A 21,177-nucleotide genomic window follows, 5' to 3' on the forward strand; every position below is an offset into this window, starting at 1 on the left:
CAAGTGGATTCACAGGATTCATGAGTCGGAAAGCAGGAACTGAGTCCTGGGTGCCTGGCTCAAGCCGCTGGGTGAGTGGTGGCACTTGCCAAGAAGAGCTCCAGAGAACACAGGACTGGGGAGCAAATCAGGCCATTTGTGACATAAGGCTTTGGGAATCCCATGATGGCCCAGGGCAGGCCACACGGGCTCACCTGGGGGAAGTTTGGTGTAGATGTGAATGTGTCCATCCTCGGTATAACAACAACTGAAATCATGTAGGAGTTGAATGAGCCCTTAGGGACAAGCCCCAGGAGATGTCCTGTTTCTTAGTGTGAAAAGCTCTGGTGAATACACGGAGCGTCCTGAATCAAACCCATTACTACTTTATTTTTTTAAACCTCAAACATTCGTTCTTTGTTTTCTTGAAAAAACATGCATTTGATCCAGCTGATCTCTCTCCTTTCTGTTTTATAACCTGTCTTCATCATTGACCTCCTGAATGCTAAATCTACTCCCCTTTTGAACATCTTTTCTCTATTTGCTGACTACTTCCTTAAAATTCTCTCCCGTATATTATTCTAGTGTGTTGTCTGCGTCTTGACCAGTTCCTAAATGGCTTTTCTCTGAACCTCAAATCCTAAATTCACATTTTCAAGGCCAGATTTTTTTTTTTTTTTTTTTTTTTTTCTGAGACGGAGTCTCATACTGTCACCTGGGCTGGAGTGCAGTGGTGTGATCTCGGCTCACTGCAACCTCCGTCTCCCGGGTTCAAGCAATTCTCCTGCCTCAGCCTTCAGAGTAGCTGGGACTACAGGCACCTGCCACCATGCCCGGCTAATGTTTTGTATTTTTAGTAGAGATGGAGTTTCACCATGTTGGCCAGGCTGGTCTAGAACTTCTGACATCATGATCTGCCTGCCTCGGCCTCCCAAAATGCTGGGATTACAGGCATGAGCCACCGCGCCCAGCCAAGGCCAGTGTTTTGACACTTTTCCCTTAGTAGGTTCCATGCAAGTCCTCCCATCTCACCAGCCAGACTGCTGTAGTTGAAAGAATTTTGGAATTGGAGTCTGAAGACTTCTTTACTCCTGGAGATTTGGCTTTCCATGTGAGAAGTTGTTACTGGCATTCCTTGGGAAATTGGTATTTTTCCAAATTCCAAATCTGAGGAAAAATGGCCAAAACGTTTTGAGAAAATACGGAAAAGTATTATAATTCGGAAACATTATAGTCAACATAGAGACATCACGGTTCAGAGGAGTCCACCAATGACAAGTCGCAAGCGAGAGCGTGGAGTAAGTCGAGGCTGGCGTTTTTGGGAATGAGGGTGAAGGCGTGTGGCAGGAAGGCCGTGTAGGCTGAGTGGTCGGGCTGCCAGGTGGGCAAGGCCTTGTAAGTGTGGATCTGTAGCCCCTCTGCTGCTAAGGGTGAAGTCATTCTTGCAAATAAAATAAGTATTAGTGTTTATATACATAACATACTATATATAAATCCTGTGAGGGGTCTTCCAAAAAAATAGCAAGTTTTGGAAGCAAATTGAGTCCTTAAATTTGGCAGTTTTGACACGCAGTTGTTTGTAGGGCTGTTAACTTGTTAAGAGATCCTGCATGTTACCGTATTCGAAAACTACCCAATAACGTTTCTAGCATTTTCCAGTGTTTGAATCCTCGCTGTAGGCAGGAGCACTTTGTAAATACTGTAACAGAAGGAAGGCAGAGAGAAGAATATGTGAATGTTCTGGAATAATTTGACATGAAATCTGAAAGTGATCTAAAATCTGAATTTGGCAGAAGCAGTATCTGTTTCAGTGGCAAAACCACAATTAGGTCAAGCAGAAAATATTTTCATTGTTTAAAAGAAGCAAGCTTATATGAAGTAAGATATGGCCCAACTTGGAGGTGCTTTTGGTTCACTCTGAAGATTAAGACCATCCAGGCAAAGTGGAAGAAGGTTCCCTCTGTCTGGGATAGCCATGAAACAAAGAGCAAGGCTATCTGGTAGTGCAGTTAACACTCTGTGTGTTTTAACATTTTTAAGATGGTAATTTTAAAATATTAAATATCTGCCATACTGCCTTTCAATATTAAGTGATTTTTATTTGGCAATTATTTTGCATTAAGTTCCCTTTTAATGTTTTTGCTTATCAAATGTTTATGTCAGGTGGAGACCATATTTATATCTTATTGAACTTGCCGCAATATATTCATAATAATAATAAACCTTGCGTTTATTATATAGAGCTTTTTTTAACAGGAAACTTCTGACACTCTTAGTGTAACCCTGTTGCAGAAAAATCATTCATCCTTACTGTTACTCATTACTATTTAAAAACAAGTAAATCAAATGTTATAAAAAATGCAGAATAGGTAGAATTGGGAATGCTGATTTCTGGCACCTGAGCCCTGCAGATTAATGTATCGTGATGTGGAAACATGGGCGTGCCGTGGCGCCTGGGTCTGTGCTTGGCTAGGGGTAGCCCAGAGCTCCCTCCCACCAACCTTCCCAGCCGGGCTCCCCCGCAGCTCGGAACCAAGCCTGTGCCTGCTGCCATTTCCTGGCAGTGTGCTTAGCTGTGACAGCTTCTACATCTGTAGAATGGGGATGAAAACAGCACCTGCTTCCCAGTGTGGGCTGTCGCGGTCTCATGAAGGGTGGTGGTGGCGTGCACTGCATGCCCAGCAGCAGCGCTGTTTTTCTCATTAGCACTTAGCTCGGTCTCCTTTGCCTTCCATTGTCGCCGCCTTCCTTTGGCCACAGGAGCCTCTGCAGCCAGCCTTCCCGTTGCATTTCCACGTTGCTCCTTGTTCCGGGGAGGCCCCTTTGCTGCCCTGCGCCGCGCTCTGCCCCTCTTCCCGTCCTGCGATGAGGCCCTGGCCCCCGGCAGCGCCACGCGGATCCGCTCCTCTGGTTTGCAGTGGGTGGGGGCCGCAGTCAGACTCCCTCCCTGAGCCCCGCTTTCCCTCGCGTTGCCTACCCAGCCGGGCTGATGACCGACCTCGGCGGCTAAACGCCTTCTTCAGCTGAAATGAGTCCAGAGTTCCACTGTTTAACAAGGAGAAATTGGCAAAGCAGAACTGTCACTTGGAAAATGCGGTTTTCATGATCTGTTTGAGTTTTCACTGTTTTTAATGCAAGCTCAGAATCAATGTTTAAAGTGTGGAGAATAGATTGTTTTTTCTTTTATATATATAAACAAAATGTCCTATGTGTTTCAATGATGGTACCAAGAGTATTTCTTGATCTTATCTCTTAACTTTGAAAAGGTATCTATAGCTTTTAGAATATTTTATATGCTAGTACATGCATTGTATACGTTAATACACAATTTAATCCCCAATAACTAACTTTTGTTTCTATTTCTGCCCCCATTTAAGGACCCCAAAATGTATGTACAGACAGTGCTTGATGTTCATAAAAAATACAATGCCCTGGTAATGTCTGCATTCAACAATGACGCTGGCTTTGTGGCTGCTCTTGATAAGGTAGGTGTGTGACGGTTGTGACTTGCCTGTAGTATATATGGATGGGGCGTTTGTCTCTAACTGTATTCTGTGTAACACAGGCTTGTGGTCGCTTCATAAACAACAACGCGGTTACCAAGATGGCCCAATCATCCAGTAAATCCCCTGAGCTGCTGGCTCGATACTGTGACTCCTTGTTAAAGAAAAGGTATTAAATGACCCTATGTTTTCTTAGTATGCCTGTTTAAAATCTCAGCTTTTATATGAGGAATTAAAACTTACATTACATTTTACATACATTAAATTGGAATTTTTGTACCTTATGAGAAAATGCTTAAACATAATCGTCTTTCCGGTTGAAAATCTGTATTCCCTCCCACTGGCTGTTTTTCAAACAGAAATGTCTCAATGTATTGTGGGACTTTGGTTATTCTCCATCCAAGTACTAACCAGGCCCCACCCTGTTCACTTCTGAGATCAGACAAGATCAGGCACGTTCAGTTCAGAGTGGTATGCCCGTAGATTACCTTTGTTATTCTGTGTAGTTTTAAATTTATTTTTGTTAGATGAGTTTTTGTTGCTGTTTCATATTCTTTACTTTTGAATCTTATTTCTCAATTGATATGTTTTCTAATCAATTTATGTGTATTAAGGTCTGGAAGCAATATAATATATAGCTTTCTCTTCTGCGTTGTGTTTTTTGAAGTTCTCACTGATCTTTTTGTTTGTGTGTTCTGGTTTTTCTCAGCTTCTCTTTCACTTTAAGTTTCCTTCAGTTTAAAAATGCTCTATTCCAAATATCACAGCAATAACTTTTAAAGATTTTAATGAAGGAAGCTAATCTCCTTCTGGCTTTCTGTTGCAATAGTTTTCTACACGCCCAAATTATACTGGTTTTGATATTAATGAATTATATTTTAAACAGCTCTTGAAGGCTAACATAACCCCAATACGAAAGAAGACCAAGAATACCCACACATACCAGAATGAAAAGACTACAGACAAGTGTCACTTGAGAATAGAGTTGCAGAAATCTTAAGTAAAATATTATCAAGCCAGATTTACCAGTGAACTAAATAATAATTCTTCAAAACATAGTGTAGCTTTCTAGGAACATAACGATAGCCCAGCAGTACCAAGTCTGATGTAATTTACTGCATTAACAGAGAACCATGTACAAACTATGTGACCTTTTTGGTAAATGATGGGAAAACATTTGATGAAGGTCAATAGCTTTCTCTTAACACAGTTTACCCAAGGCCAGTGAGAAACTCTGAGTGTTTGATTTTTTTTTTTTCCTGTTTGTTGCAATAAACAGGAATATTCATTCCTGGTTTAATGTGTAATTTAACAATTGTGATCAGATCCTCTCCAGAAATGAGAGGGGGCTTTAAATTGGAAGGCCTCTGATGACTTGGTTTCATTTTGGGGAGTTGCGTATTATGACTATGGAGATACTCTACTGGGTCTTCAGTTTGTTTGACAGAACACTTAGTGTCCTTTTTTTTTTTTTTTTTTTTTTGAGACTTAGTCTTACTCTGTCGCCCATGCTGGAGTGCAGTGGCACAATCTCGGCTCACTGCAACCTCTGCCTCCTGAGTTTAAGTGATTCTCATGCCTTAGTCTCCTGAGTAGCTGGGACTACAGGCATGCCACCACACCTGGCTAATTTTTTTTTTTTTTTTTTTTTTTTTTTTTTTTAGTAGAGACAGGGTTTCACCATGTTGGCCAGGCTCATCTCGAACTCCTGACCTCGAGTGATCCACCCGCCTCAGCCTCCCAAAGTGCTGGGATTACAGGTGTGAGCCACCACGCCTGGCCTTAGTGTCCTTTTTATCCCTTGTCTTTTCATGAATGTCCCTCGTCAAGTCTACTGATTACTAGTTAAGGCCATTGATGCAGACAGAATGGCAGAGACATTTCCACAGCATCTCTTTAACGAGCATGTGTTGGGCGAGTGGAGTCAGGGAGGCACTAAGTTAAACTGCTCCAAGGGAAGAGGAACACCCTGACCCAAGAGTGCCAAGAATAGGGTTGGGTTTTCTGAACCAACTTTTCTGAAGTTGGAGACACCTCTTCAGAGTTTCTGTGGTGGCTGATTCGTTTTATATGAATTAGGGGGTCTTGTTTTTAAAGCAGTCTTGTAGAAAAGACCTGTACAAAAATTCATCTACCTTTAACTCACCTTTGAATTATTGTTTGTTCATAGAATGAATCAGTTGTTAAAGGACAATCATCTCTTGTACATACAACTACAGAGGGCAGCAGTTTAGTAGGAATTTAAACCCCTTCATCATCTTTAATGACTGGGCTATGAAAAGGAATCTATGTGCCTTTTTATTTCTCCAAAGTTAAATTACAGCAGACTAGAAAGCAGTTGGTAAAGTGAATTTCCTTTACTGAAGTTTAAGTGGATTATCTTAAAGGCAAACTTCTTCAGAATGTTTTTGGAAGCGTTTTATAAATATCTCCTGTTGGTTTTCACCTTGGATATTCTAAATGACTACTTCATAATCTGTTCTTCAGTGTTGAGGTTATGGTATGAGATTGCCAGTTTGCTGTAGGTAAGGAAAGTCAACCTTCCTCTTCCTCTGCACTAATCTGATAAGAACTGGTCTTTTGAATGCTTGAACCTGCATTCTGGCTAAGTCGTGCTTGTTTAAATGTACTGATGTTTTAAAACATGGTATCTTTTTAAAATTTTCAGTTCCAAGAACCCAGAGGAGGCAGAACTAGAAGACACGCTCAATCAAGTGGTAAGTGCTTCATGATCATACCCATTTCCAGTAGCTGTGTATTTCACAAGCTGTTTGTAGTGTTATTTATAGAGGGCTTCTGAAATGTGAAAAGTAATAATCATTGGTTTTATTTTGAATCTCTGGTTTTACTTCGTAAATTGAGTTATTACTTTCAGCATTCATGCCTTTCTCATTAACAGTCAGTCAGTCCAACTCACTGAATTAAGGGATTCACAAAACTTTCAAGACTCTGGGGCGGAGATTTTGCCATCATAAACGTTGGCGTACAGACCTGCCCAAAGCCAAGGGCACATCTTGGCTCCTGGCTTGTGGCCGGTGACAGTCGGCTCTGCACTGTCGGCTTGTTTGTGTGCTTGTTAAGTGTGTTGTCTCGGTGGCTTTGCCAGATGGTTGTCTTCAAGTACATAGAAGACAAAGACGTATTTCAGAAGTTCTATGCGAAGATGCTCGCCAAGAGGCTCGTCCACCAGAACAGTGCAAGTGACGATGCCGAAGCCAGCATGATCTCCAAGTTAAAGGTGAGTTTCATCTTTTCCTGAAAAATCCCAGCTTCTGAGTCATTATTAAAACAGCTCTGTGGCCGAGCGCAGTGGCTCACGCCTGTAATCCCAGCACTTTGGGAGGCCGAGGTGGGCAGATCACGAGGCCAGGAGATCGAGACCATCCTGGCTAACACGGAGAAACCCCGTCTCTACTAAAAATACAAAACATTAGCCGGGCGTGGTGGCAGGTGCCTGTAGTCCCAGCTACTTGGGAGGCTGAGGCAGGAGAGTGGCGTGAACCCAGGAGGTGGAGGTTGCAGTGAGCCGAGATCACACCACTACACTCCAGCCTGGGCAACAGAGCGAGACTCTGTCTCAAAAAAAAAAGCTCTTAGTCTCTCCAGGTTAGGAGGCAGGCAGAGGAGTTTGTGCAGTGGTTTGTACAAGAAGCTCTGCCACTGCTCTTCTGAAAGCCTCCCACAACTATCACTCTACTCTCGTTGGGCCCCAGTGCCTTCCCGACCCCTTCCCCACAGGGTGGAAGCTGTGGGGCTTCCTTCCTGCCCAGGCCTGGCTGGGCTCAGCTCACCATCTATGGGGCCTCTCCTGCCTCCCACACCTTTAGCCTTGCAGCACATTCACACTTTCACACTCTGCTGGCCTGGAGCTGAGTGGAGGTTTTGTTTGCTCTGGGCTTGGTTACTTTGCTGTCGCACAGCTCTTCCTCCACCACCTCCTTTGCACGCCTGTGTGTCGATGCTGTCGAGTGCTCTTTTCTGACTTGGAGCATATTTTACTTTGACCTGAAATTACGTAGGTATCCTTGTCAGCGTGGGCTGCCATCACAGAATACCATAGACCAGGTAGCTTAAACAACAGAAATAGTTTCTCACAATTCTGGAGGCTGCAAGTCCGAGATCAGGGTGCCAGCCGATTCGGTTCCTGGTGCGGCCCTCTTCCTGCTTTGTAGGCAGCCACCTTCTTGCGGTGCCTCATGTGGCAGAGAGAGTGCAGAGCTCTTGTGCATCTCTTACAAGCACACCAATCCCATTGTGAGGCCTCATGCCCAAGACCGCATACCTCCACATAGCATCACCTTGAAGGTTTGGGCTTCAACATAGGGATTTTGGGGGCACACAGTTCAGCTTCTGGTAAGAGATAGAGACAGATTATTTCATCATTTTATTCTACCAGTGTCAGGACACCTTGCTCTTAGATGCTCACAAGTTGTGTATGAGTTGTGTGTGCGAAGACTTCACTGTGCAACATAGAGTTGTGGGGTTTTTTGACAGTGTATTAATATTAATCCATGAATATTTGTACTGTAAAATATAGCAAAATGTTACTAGCTTTGCTAGTAGTTCCATATGATTAAGTATATATTGTATACTCTGATTTCTCTAAGATTCCCTTGTATACATTTATATTTTTGTACAAATTAATAAGACAGTCATCTGGGTTCTTCTCAGCAAGCTTGCGGGTTCGAGTACACCTCTAAACTTCAGCGCATGTTTCAAGACATTGGCGTGAGCAAAGATCTGAACGAGCAATTCAAAAAGCACTTGACAAATTCAGAACCCCTAGACTGTGAGTATCCGTGTGTCTCTATGTTGTGTTTACAGGCAGAGTTCTTTGTAGCAAATGAAGAAATGATAAAATATTAGGTGAAGATAGGAGGGGCTTTGTCAGAAATTCAAGAACTAAGAAGCGGGAGATTGCTCCCAAATGCCCAGCCCTCCTCCCCCGACTCCCGTGTGACATTAGGAGATGACAACCCCTGAAGTGGTGTCAGCTCTACTGGGGCAAGGTCACCACCTGTTGGGATCTGGGGAGGGACTCACAGGCGTGGTTTTGTCTTGTAAACCTTAGCTGGGATCCATTCTAGCATTTATTTTAATGTTCACTTGGCCTGCATAGGTAACAGTCAAGCTAAAGACCTGTGGCTTCAGATTGGGATTAGGGATCAGTACAGGCAGGTGCAGGTGATTCAGTTCTCCAGGAGAGGCAGCTGGGCTGGTATTTTAAGGCCTTGCATAGTAGTAGGATGGCAGATTTATGCTTACATCATCTTTTGATCATCTTTGTCTTTGTAAATGAAAAATGGAGAATTTTATTTTTCCCAAATCAGAATGACAATTCCATTGTAAAACTGGACGGTTTTGCCAGTGGGCTTTTTAACTATCTGTGAAGATGAAATTACTGTTATAATTTATAGACCATGTGTGTCTTTTCACAGCAATAAGTGAAACATACACTGTAATGAAGTTAGCACTTTTCTCCTGCTTGTGAGTTTGCATGAGTTTGGGGCTGTGATGATGCCGGGCCTGGCAAGCACAGGCATGGCTTGAGTGGACTGAGTGATTCAGGACAGAAAAGGAAAGCAAGGGAAGCGGGGCAGGCGTGTGACAGCAGAATTCCGAGGTGGAAGCAAAATGAAGACTGTCATTCTTTGGAAGAAAAGAATATCTGGCTCTTGCACTTTTTGCTAATTTTAATTGAATAAAATGTTCAATTCTTAATTTTGTATTCAAGCATGATTTTTATTTAATATGCTTTTTAATAAAGAGCAATCCACATTCATCTGAAATGACTGAATTTTTCAATTTATAAACTAATTAATGTATTAGTTATAAAGTGAACACTTTCCCCTCTCTTCCGCCCCGCAGTGGATTTCAGCATTCAAGTGCTGAGCTCCGGGTCCTGGCCCTTCCAGCAGTCTTGCACATTTGCCTTGCCGTCAGAGGTAAGGATGGGTTTGTCTGCCATCCCATTAGTGCTAAGTGGAGGGTGGGGCAGGGCAGCCTTCACTGTGGAAGGGGACAGGCCTGCAGATGGCCTTCTTGCTGGCTGGCTGCGTCACGGTGAACCGTGGGGGCAACACTCAGGGAAGAGCCCCGGGCAGTGGGGCAGGTCTGGATGTCTAAAGGTGGGCTGTCTGTCCCAACTCTACAGACATGTTTCCTTATCTTGTAAAGCAGAACCTAATTAGTTCTGTAATGAACACCTCGATGGACCTGCTGGTCTTGAAGTACAAACCTTTTTTAAGATTGTACCTTCCAGTGCTTAAAGTGCTTTACAAGAGAGGCAGACACCTGATGTTTGTATTTTACTTTTATGTAAGCACTGACTTTGTACTGTAAGCTTGGAACAGTGTGCTTTACTTAGAAACGCTGCCTGTAGGATGTGGTGAGATCTGTATTCCATATAATGCTGTCTTTTTATCTAGTTGGAACGTAGTTATCAGCGATTCACAGCTTTCTACGCCAGCCGCCACAGTGGCCGAAAATTGACGTGGTTATATCAGTTGTCTAAAGGAGAATTGGTAACCAACTGCTTCAAAAACAGATATACTTTGCAGGTAAGATCACATTTTTATCTTAAAATTTTTCTATTCTAAATGAACATAAGGCAAATTATAGAAATCATTATCAGCTGACTCAGCAGCAGAATCTAGAATTCAGCTGCTGGTGAAATAGTGGCAAGTTTAAAGCATGGAGTTGTAAGAATCAGATGAGCCAAATTCCAATTCTTTCTGGCTGGGGAGCAAGTTATTTAATGATTGTGAGCCTCAGTTTTCTCCTCCATTAATGGGAGTGTTAGTGCTTATAGTTGGGAATTGATGTGAAAATTAAATAATGTATTTAGTAAGTGTTTGGCACCGCTCCTGCCTGACACACATCAACTGTTCAAGTAGTGACTTAAAAAGCTGGAGTTGCATTCATTTAATTATATCAGCTCTCCACCTTTGACAAAGCAGTTTCACATTAATAACACTCAGTGCTTACAACAATATTGAGTACAACCTAATTTATAACTATGTAACTAAGAATATTTCCATTTTGTAGAGGAGAAAACTGAGGCTTGGGTTAATTTAAGTGAATTTCTCTGAATCCTAGCTTATATGTAGCTGAGCCAAAATTTCAGTTAAAGTCTTTTCTCTTAAAGTCCAGCTTGGCTGGTGTGGTGGCTCATGCTTGTAATCCTAACGCTTTGGGAGGCTGAGGCCAGAGAATCACTTGAGGCTAGGAGTTTGAGACAAGCCTGGACAACATAGCAAGACCCCATCTCTAGATATTTTTTAAAGTAAAAAGAAAAAAAAGTCCAAGCTCTTTCTACTTCCACTTTTGTACTGAGTGGGCTTCACAAGTAATGGCGTATTTTAGTCTCTGAGAAGGTTTCACCAGTGAGTTTCTAAGAAGAATTGCAAGTCTGTGTTTAAGTATTAAGAAACTCCAGAATGGGTTGTTCTGCAGACTCAAGCTGCTCATTAATTTAAACTTTTCATAAATCTACTGTGACTTAAAATTGTTAAAATGCATAGTATTATGCTGGCTCCAGAGGTCTTTATCAACTTGAATGTTTCTTACTATACAATTGGAATTTTGTTTCATTTATCCCCAAATATACATAGAAGAATCCATGTGTTCCACTACAGTACCTGGAATTTCAGTGTCCAGTTTTTGACAGGGCGGAGGCTTTGCCTAGGGTGTGTCTGCCATGTTAAGGCAGCCCAGAGCGGGCCCAATAGAAAACATGAGCAACACGCTCGTTTCCTTGTATCTCTGTTCAAGGCCCTGGAAGCACTGTTGTCTGTGGACCACCCTGAAACAGGCATGTGGCGTTTTTTGTTTGTTTCTCTTTCCATTGACTGAGGTCTTGCCGAGGCAAGCAGTGACTGACAGTCATGGGTCATCACTTGTTGCTGTCGATTATGCAAGAAAAGAGGGAGAAGAGAGGAAGGAGTCCTCAGGGGGCGTTCATCCGCTTGCACACAGTCAGCATTCAGGAACCAACATGTGCTACCTGTCTTTTAGAAGATACTTTAGGGCCGGGTGCAGTGGCTCAGCCTGTAATCCTAGCACTTTGGGAGACTGAGGCAGGCAGATCACAAGGTCAGGAGTTTGAGACCAGCCTGGCCAGCATGGCGAAACCCCATCTCTACTAAAATACAAAAATTAGCTGGGTGTGGTGGCGCACGCCTATAGTCCCAGCTACTCGGGAGGCCGAGGCCGGAGAATCCCTTGAACCTGGGAGGCGGAGGTTGCAGTGAGCCGAGATTGTGCCACTGCATTCCAGCCTGGGTGACAGAGCAAGACTTTGTCTCAAAAAAAAAAAGAAATTTAGTACACCTGCCATTTCATACTTTACTTACTTTTTTCATACTTTCATAATAAAGTACTTAGGATTAGAAAACCAAATATAATTTGATATTTGTGTTGTTTTACATCAATAATGTGCCAAAAGATAATACTCCTTAGCTCATGTGCCAAAAACAGATTTGGAGATTGATGCTTAACATGTCGATATATACCAGGTGTGTGTATATGTGATTTTCTCTATAACTGCATGGAGACATATCTATAGTATATATCCACACAGACAATACATTTTTTAAAAAACCCTCAAATTATTTTAATGTTTGTAAACATGGAAAATGAATGACTATGGGAAAATATTGCATTGTAGTGGCATTGCCACGTTTTATATTCCCTTTTAAATAGATCTGTGCTTTTTTTGTACTTGTTTAAAGAATTTGTTTCATAAATAAGTTCTTCAAACTTGGGCTATATATTTTGGGAGGTGAGTTTCCATGCATTTAAATTTTCCTTCTTTTTCTTTTATATGGGGGGCCGCAAAGGCATCGACATTCCAGATGGCTATCCTGCTTCAGTACAACACGGAAGATGCCTACACCGTGCAGCAGCTGACCGACAGCACTCAAATTAAAATGGTATTCTCATCTCAGTCTCTGTTCTATCAAGTTGCCATTTCCTTGTTCTCGTGGATATTGTTAGGAAAGATAAGGAAGAGGATATGGGCATCTTTAATTTGAAATAGATGTTTGCCTCATGAATATGAATATGGCCTTATTCCAGGATTTTAATACACACTACAAAAAGCTTAATGTGAAAACTCATTGTTGAGCCAGGCATGGTGGCACATGCCTGTAGTCCCAGCTTCTTGGGAGGCTGGGGCGGGAGGATCACTTGAGCCTGGGAGGTCGAGGCTGCAGTGAGCTATGATCATGCCACTGTACTCTAGCCTGGGCGACAGAGACCCTGTCTCTTAAAAATAAAACTTGGTGTAACACACACACATACTCCTCATCCATGCTTTTCTCTCATTCGTTTAACCAGTTAGGCTTTTCTTACTAAGCTTAAATTTCCACTTTAGTATTATTTTTCCTGCTAGCCATATTTTTTATTGAGATATATTTCAGATAATAAAATTTGACATAACATAAAAGTCATTTTAAAGTGTACAAAGTGGTTTTTAGTATATTCACAAGCTTATAGAACTACCACCATTATCCAATTCCAGAATGTTTTGTCACCCCAAAAAGAAACTTGCACCCATTAGCAGTAACTGCCCACTAGCTCCCAGCCCCTGACAACCATTAATTTGCTATCAATTTGCCTACTCCAGACATTTCATATAAATGGAATCATATAACACATGACTTTCTGTGCCTGTCTTCTTTCCCTCAGTGTATACTGCTTGCAAGGTTTGCCCATGTTCTAGCATGTGTTGGCACTTCATTTCTTTTTGTGGTCAAATAATCCAATGTATAGATGGACCACATTTTATTTGTTCATCAGTTGATGTACATTTAAGTTGTTTCCAATTATGAACAATGCTGCTGTGAATACATGTTTTCAATTTTCTTGGGTATATACCTAGGTATAGAATTGCTGAGTCATGTAATAGCTGAATTTTTTTGAGGAACTGCCAGACTGTTCCGTAATGGCTGTGCCATTTCATATTCTCACCAACAGTGTATAAAGCTTTCAGTTTCTCCATATCCTCACCAACGTTTGTTATTTTCGTTTTTAAAAAAAATTACAGCCATCCCAGTGGATGTGAAGTACTATCTCTCAGTTTCTGACTTGCATTTCTCTAACAACTAATGATGTTTACAATCTTTTTTGTGTTTATTGCTATTTGTATATCTTCTTTGGAGAAATGTTTGATCAAATTCTTTGCTCATTTTTCAATTGGGTTATTTGTCTGTTCGTTGTTGAGTTGTAAGAATTCTTTTAATATTCTGTATACTAGATCCTTATCAAATATGTAATTTACAAATATGTTCTCCCATTCTGTGGGTTGTCTTCTTACTTTCTTATATACACACATTTTTAATTTTGATGAAGCCTATTTTATCTGTTTTTTCTTTATGTTATTTGTGATTTTAGTGTCATTTTTAAGGAATCATTGCCTAGTCTGAGGCCAAGGACTATTCTTTCCCTATCGTTTGGTGCTGGCAAACTTGTCAAAAGTCAAGTGGCCATAGGTATATATGGGTTTATTTCTGGATTCTCAATTCTTTTCCAGTGATCTGTATATGTTTACTATGTCAGTGTCACACTGTCTGGATTACTGTTGTTTTGCAGTAAATCTTGAAATTGAGACCCCTAACTTTGTTTTATTTTCCCCCAAGATTATATTGGCTATTCTGGATCCCTTATGTCACCTTATGAATTTCAAGATCAGCTTGTCCCTTTCTACAAAAAGTGCAGTTGAGATTTTGATAAGGATTGCACTGAATCTATAGATTGCTTTGGGGGGGGAGTATTGCCATTTCAGCAGTATTTTAAGTCTCCCACTCCATCAACATGGGATGTCTTTTCATCTATTTAGGTTGTCTTTTCTTTCAACTGTGTCTCATGGTTTTCAATGTATGCCTCTTCTACTACTTTCAATTTATTCCCAGTTTATTATTTTTGATGCTATTGTAAATGGAATTGGTTTTTAGTTTTTTAATTGAGATGGAGTCTTGCTCTGTCTCCTAGGCTGGAGTGCAGTGGTGCAATCTTGGCTCACTGCAACCTCCGCCTCCCGGGTTCCAGCAGTTCTCCCACTTCAACCTCCCAAGTAGCTGGGATTATAGGCGTGCGCCACCATGCCTGGCTAATTTTTTGTATTTTTAGTACAGACAGAGTTTCACCATGTTGGCCAGGCTGGTCTTGAACTCCTGACCTCATGTGATCTGCCTGCCTCGGCCTCCCAAAGTGCTGGGATTATAGGCGTGAGCCACCGTGCCTGGCAGAATTGTTTTCTTAATTTCACTTTTTTCTGTTTTTTTGAGACAGGGTCTCACTCTTGCTCAGGCTGGAGTGCAATGGTTCAGTCATAGCTCACTGCAGTATCAAATGACCCTCTCTCCTCAGCCTGCTGAGTAGCTGACACTACAGGTGCTTACCACCATGCTCAGCTAATTTTTGTATTTTTTGTAGAGATGGTGTTTCACTGTGTTGCCCAGATTGGTCTTGAACTCCTGGGCTCAAGTAACACTTTCACCTTGGCCTCCCAAAGTGCTAGGATTACACAGGCATGAGCCACCATGCCAGCCTGTTTCACTTTCTGATTGCTTGTTGCTAATGTATAGAAGTACAACTAATTGGCCGGGTGCGGTGGCTCACGCCTGTAATCCCAGCACTTTGGGAGCCCAAGGTGGGCGGATCACGAGGTCAGGAGATCGAGACCATCCTGGCTAACATGGTGAAACCCCGTCTCTACTAAAAATACAAAAACAAAATTAGCCCGGCGTGGTGGTGGGTGCCTGTAGTCCCAGCTACTCGGGCGGCTGAGGCGGGAGAATGGTGTGAACCCGGAAGGTGCAGCTTGCAGTGAGCCCTGATCGCGCCACTGCACTCCAGCCTGGGTGACAGAGCAAGACTCTGTCTCAAAAAAAAAAAAAAAAGGGTACAACTAATTTTTGTATTTTGATTGTGTTTCCTGTAACATTGCTAAATGTTTATTAACTCTAATTTATTAGCTCAAATAGTTTTTGGGGGGATTCTTTAGAGTTTTTTGATATACCGTCATATCATCTATAAATACAGGCAGTTTTGCTTCTTCCTTTTCCTGTTTGGCTGCTTTTTATTTGTTTTTTGCCTTTTCTTTCTTTTTTGTTTGTCTTTGTTTTTGCCTGATTCTTCTGGCTGGAATTTGTGGTACACTGTTGAATGGATGTGGTAAGAACACACATCCTTGTCTTGTTACTGCCCTTAACTGGGAAAGCTTCCAGTCTTTTACTGTTTAACTGCGATGTTAAACAGTGATGGTGTTAGCTGTGAGTTTTTACTAGATGTCCTTTATCAGACTAAAGAGGTTCCCTTTTATTCTTAGTTTATTTAATTTTGTATCATGCAGGAGTGTTGTATTTTGTCAAAATGCTTTTTCTACTCTGTCGAAATAACTGCGTTTTTGTCTGTTAATACGGTGTATTGCACTGATGTTGAACTACCCTGGTGTTCTTAGGGCGAATCCTACTTGGTCATGGTATATAATCCTTTTTCTATGTTGTTGGGTTTAGCTTGCCGGAATTTTCTCGAGTTTTGCATTTATATTCATAAGGGATATTGCTCTGTTGTTTTCTCAAGATGTTCGTTTGGTTTTAGTGTCTGGCTAATCCTAGCCTTATGGACTGAGTTAGGAAAGTCATTTTGAATGACTATTTTGTAGTCATTCTTCGAATTACTTCTAAATATATCTTCAGATTCTAATAACAAAATGAGTTTGTACCTTTGTAGGTTGTAGGCCTGGTTGCCCCCTAGACTGTGGGGAGGGCTGTGCAGACGGGTCTCCGAGGACAGGGCTGACAGGTGTGACTGTCAAGTCTTTGCTTGGCTGCTTCTGATCAGGATTCTAGGCCAGTCTCCTGAGTGGTTCTCAGTGTTAGAACTCCCTCAGGAGGCTGCCGCTGCTCTCTCCTTTCTGCCCACAGTAGATGTTGTCCAATCAGACCTGGCTGAGGAGGTGGGCACCCCCGCACCCTGCTCTAGATGCAGCGGGCAGTATTCGAATGGCTGCTGTGCAGTTCTGGGTCAGTTACTAGACTAGAGAGAGGCCTCTCGCTTTGACAGCTTTAACCACGTATCCTCAGACCAGAATGGGTACCCATTATGACGACAGGACTCCACTGTCCGTGGGTTGTAAGAGTCCGTGTGACTGTGTGAGTGCCCTCAGGCTGGTCCCCTTGAATTTATGGGATCATAAAGCTGTGAGGCTGAAGGAGGGCTGGGAAGCGTTTCCCACACCCACCGTTCCAGGTGAGAGGCCACACAACGTGCTTGAGTGCATCAAAGCCAAGTTGACAAGGTCACCTGCCGCTGAGCCCCATCGTTCTCATGAGCAGGACATTATTTTCAGTCTTGCTGGGCAGCTCTTTAATATTTCTTTTGTGATGATCAGTGTCCAAGATGAGCTGTCAGGCACTTAAGAAATGAAGAGTTCCTGAAGATTTCATTGTGCATGGTTTCCAATACAGGTTCAACATCCCTAATCCAAAAATCCAGATTCCAGAATGCTCCAGAATCCAAACATTTTTGAGCACCAACATGATGCTCAGAAAAAAAAAAAAAAAAAAAAAAAAAAGTGCTCATGGCCCAGTTGAAATTTCGGATTTTCCAATCAGGGCTGCTGAATCCGTAAATCCAGTGCAGTATTCCGAAATGCAAACACTGCTAGTCCCAGGCATTGCAGATGAGGGCTACTCAGCCTGATAGAAGTGTGACAGAATCGTTCATTTTCCTTACTGCGTGCTCAAGGCCAGAAAGGGGTTGATTTCACTTCTAGAAGTCAGGGTGGAAGGGAGCAGTACATTTAGTGAACTTCTAAGAAGTACCAACTTTTTTCCTTGCAGCATATTCTTCTTTTTGGGTGATTTTTTTTTTTTTAATGGAAAATGGACTGTGAGGTTGCCTGTGGTGGTTATTGCAAAGAAAAATGCATTTTCCCCTTAACTTCCTCTTTTTCTCTTTAATTGCAGGACATTTTGGCTCAAGTTTTACAGATTTTATTAAAGTCGAAGCTATTGGTAGGTTTGTGCCCTTTTTATCTTATGCTAGAAGAAGCCTTTTCCTGAGATTATAGAGTAACAATTGTTTTCTTACAGGTCTTGGAAGATGAAAATGCAAATGTTGATGAGGTGGAATTGAAGCCAGATACCTTAATAAAATTATATCTTGGTTATAAAAAGTAAGAAAAATCTAATAAATAGATGGCCCTAGACCATAGACACGTCCCCCGGGAGTCCTAGCACGGATCTCAGTATTGTTACAAACCGAGGGAGACCGGGGACTCAGTATGAAGCAACAGGCACTAGCTGGGAGTGTGAGGTAGGCCTTTGATTCCATTCAGCGAGCCTCATGTTTCTCCAGTTCTGAGCTTCTGGGTTTTTTCTTTATTTGGCAAATAAGTCTCCTTAAGTGGCTCACCAAGAAAGTTTGGACCTTTATGTCCAAGTGGCTTGATTTTATTTCACTTGACAAAATTTGGGAGAGCAGATTAGGGACCTGGATTTTCTGTAATGTGGATGTCCCTGTTAATGTCCGAGTAGGAAACTGTGCTATGATCGGACTCTACCCAGTGCTGGGTAGAGGACATTTTCACAGAGAGCCCACAGAAATCAACACTCTCCCCCTCTGTCTAGGGAAGCAGGGCACTTCTTAAAGGTTGAAAAATAGAAAGCAGCCTTCATTGCCTAACTTTTAACATAATAGTGATCGGTTTCCTCAATTTTCTTGATAGTAAGAAATTAAGGGTTAACATCAATGTGCCAATGAAAACCGAACAGAAGCAGGAACAAGAAACCACACACAAAAATATCGAGGAAGACCGCAAACTACTGATTCAGGTGACTTACCTGTATGCCTGTGCTGGGTGTGCTGTCCCTCACGCGGGGATGGCTGGCAAGGACGGGACGTGGGGGGTAGGCGGGGGTGACGAAGGAGTGATTGCCAGATGAATGGGTCTGTGATGGCAGAAGGTGGCAAGGCCGAGAGCCAGGGCCTGGTTATCTGAATTAGTCCTTTATGTCACCAGGCAAAACAGGGCAGTCCTCTTGCTCTAAATGTTGGAAAGCAAATATTGTGGCAGGTTCTGCTGAAATGAGGGGGAAGGAGAGTTCTTCAGTGGGGAGGATGGGCAGCTTCCGTGGCCTTGAAGATTTAATTTTGTCTCCTTTTTTTAATGCTTTATGGTTGAGTTAAATTATTGAGGTAAAATTGCTCAAAAGACCAAAACATTGTAATGTTTGCCACATTAGAGTTGAAACATAGGCAGGTAGAATTGGTTCCGTCTCCCATCTCACCTGCAGGATGTTTGTTACCTGTTAGGAAATTGTGATCCTGTGCATAGGCGTCAGCAGCCTCTGTGCAGCTTGTCCTTAACTATCAATACTATCAATACTACGTTGTTACAGCTCTAAATGCACCTCTTTTTCCTTATCTGGTTGCACAGGCGGCCATCGTGAGAATCATGAAGATGAGGAAGGTTCTGAAACACCAGCAGTTACTTGGCGAGGTCCTCACTCAGCTGTCCTCCAGGTTCAAACCTCGGGTCCCTGTGATCAAGGTACAGGACTTACATGGCAGTCACATTCCTTTCTTAATTTAGAAGATAAAAGATGTAGCAAAAAGTAGATTGATTGCTGTAGCATGAAGAAGGAGGGAGCTGGCTTCTTTGTATGTAGTAGATTTCTATAAAAGAAAGTCGGCTTCATTTTAACTCTGTTGAAACACACATACAAAGAAGTACACAGGTGATGAAGCACCAGCTTGATTACTTTCACAGTCAATACACTGTGTGATCGGCACCCAGGTAAGAATGAAAACATGCCCAGCATCCCGGAAGCCCACCCACCCCAGCCAGCACCTGTGTCCCGTAGAAAATCATTGTCATGTCTTCTGACACCATAAAGTTTTGCCTGCTTTTGCGTGATACATAAACAGATTCTAGAGCACACACTCCTGTGCCTGGTAAGAATTTCCTCAGCAGGATCTTCGGGAGATTCATCGCATTGCGGTCTCGAGAAGCACTGGGTCGTTTTTGTTGCTCTTATGGGTGCTCTGTTATGGGAACACACCTTCCTTTATGTAGCCTACTGTTAATTGACATTTTGCTTATTTCTGATTGGGTTTGTTTCAAATGGTAACTAAGCAGGACTTTCCTTTTCCTAAACCACTTGCGTAAGTCACAGCCAGTGGAGAACCTCAGGGTGGCATGGACAGGTGACTCCCCCAACAGGCAGGAGGCCCAGTGTCCCTCCTGGGTTACATTTGGCACAGGTGCCAGTTCGTTCATGGCTGTTCAGGGAGTTCTCCACAGTCCCCTGTTCCCTGTTCATGGCCTCTTCTTGTGAGACTGAGTCCTGCCCCAGAGGCAAGCAGACTTCGGTGGTAGAAAGGGAGACTGGCCCACGGGGCTCCCAAAGCACCTGACTCCAGTTCCTGGGGCGGGTGCAGGAGGGACTCGGAGTCACCCTCAGCAAGTGTCAGGGAAATGGAAATTGAAGGAGCTCCATGCATGAAGGCTTAGCTGCCCAGGAAGTAAAACTCTATGCTAACAGATCTGGAGCGGGGGACACTGCTCCCCACTGAGCTCCAAATCAGGGGAGATTGTGGTGGGGGCAGCCTCTCTCTGTTCTGATGATAATTTGTGTTTTTCTTCTCTTTCACTACCTCTTCCTTTTTAAAAATAACACCCAGAAATGCATTGACATTCTAATTGAGAAAGAATATTTGGAGCGAGTGGATGGTGAAAAGGACACCTACAGTTACTTGGCTTAACCCTTCTGGAAGGGTCTGTCTGTGTGACCCGCAGCAAATAGTTCATGTTGGAAGGAATGAAAACAATTCAAGTTCATAGCAGCCAGCCTGCCGCCATTGGACCTCCCTTTTTAAAACTGAGACCAAGACTCCCATCAGCTGGTCTCGGATTTACATCGGAACTGCTCAGGATTGATACATTTCAAGTCTGTAAATACGGACACCAACGCCATTTACCCTAATTTAAGAACAGCGGGGACTGACCCTCCATGCCGAGGGCTGCATGCTACCGCATCTAAATCAATACATGGGCTCCCCGATTCGCAGCTGTCATCTTGGCAGCACTTGTCACGTTGGCAGCACTTTGAGAGCAAGTCTGAATGGACCCACATGTAACCTGCTATGAAAACCATTTGTATAGTGTGTTTCATTTTTTAATGTGTGAAAATAAAGAAAATTAAAGGATTTCTGTACAAGTCGCATTTGGTTTTGTTTTAAGTTTTACTAATTTCTATATGTAAATAAAAGATATAATGATTGTGCAAATTTATATTCCTAGTATCTTCCTGTAGTTTAAAAGGGCTGTATTCTTTGGATTGAAAAGTTTTTAAGATCTTAAAATTTTAAGCCCCTGTGTAATCCTCTTTAAAAAAAAAAAAAAAATCATGCTTATTTTTGTGACTTCTGTGGTGACTTGAATGCACCGTGTCACTGTGTCACTGTGTTCAGTGAGAGTCAGTGACCACACACTGATCCTCCTTGACACTTGGAAGGACTAAATGAGTTACCCTGACAACCTATGTGTGAAATAGTATCCTCCTTTCGGCAGGTGGGGAAACTGAGGCCAGATGAGGGAAGATGCCTCTAATGAGGAGGTAGGATTGAAGGTGAGTGGCCGGGCTCCAGGATCCCTGGTCATCACCAGCCTCTGCTGCCTGAGTTT

The 21,177-nt window shown here is 42.6% G+C and overlaps 1 protein-coding gene across 4 annotated transcripts in view; it reads left to right on the top strand.

Moving 5' to 3' along the window:
- CUL1 (cullin 1) overlaps positions 1 to 20,710 on the top strand; it is a 102,067-nt gene extending 81,357 nt beyond the window's left edge. For all 4 annotated transcript variants that reach the window (XM_063667939.1, XM_054495800.2, XM_054495798.2 and 1 more), the window contains exons 10-22: positions 3,357 to 3,464; positions 3,545 to 3,651; positions 6,151 to 6,199; positions 6,589 to 6,720; positions 8,154 to 8,271; positions 9,351 to 9,427; positions 9,911 to 10,042; positions 12,323 to 12,415; positions 17,456 to 17,503; positions 17,582 to 17,664; positions 18,217 to 18,322; positions 18,928 to 19,041; positions 20,175 to 20,710. In XM_063667939.1, the coding sequence (XP_063524009.1) occupies positions 3,357 to 3,464; positions 3,545 to 3,651; positions 6,151 to 6,199; positions 6,589 to 6,720; positions 8,154 to 8,271; positions 9,351 to 9,427; positions 9,911 to 10,042; positions 12,323 to 12,415; positions 17,456 to 17,503; positions 17,582 to 17,664; positions 18,217 to 18,322; positions 18,928 to 19,041; positions 20,175 to 20,255 (1,248 nt within the window). In that variant the 3' untranslated portion in view covers positions 20,256 to 20,710. The remainder of the gene's footprint in view (positions 1 to 3,356; positions 3,465 to 3,544; positions 3,652 to 6,150; positions 6,200 to 6,588; positions 6,721 to 8,153; positions 8,272 to 9,350; positions 9,428 to 9,910; positions 10,043 to 12,322; positions 12,416 to 17,455; positions 17,504 to 17,581; positions 17,665 to 18,216; positions 18,323 to 18,927; positions 19,042 to 20,174) is intronic.
- Positions 20,711 to 21,177: the final 467 nt, after the last annotated feature.

The sequence above is a fragment of the Pongo pygmaeus genome, chromosome 6 (assembly GCF_028885625.2).
Source record: "Pongo pygmaeus isolate AG05252 chromosome 6, NHGRI_mPonPyg2-v2.0_pri, whole genome shotgun sequence".
Lineage (NCBI taxonomy): Eukaryota > Metazoa > Chordata > Mammalia > Primates > Hominidae > Pongo > Pongo pygmaeus.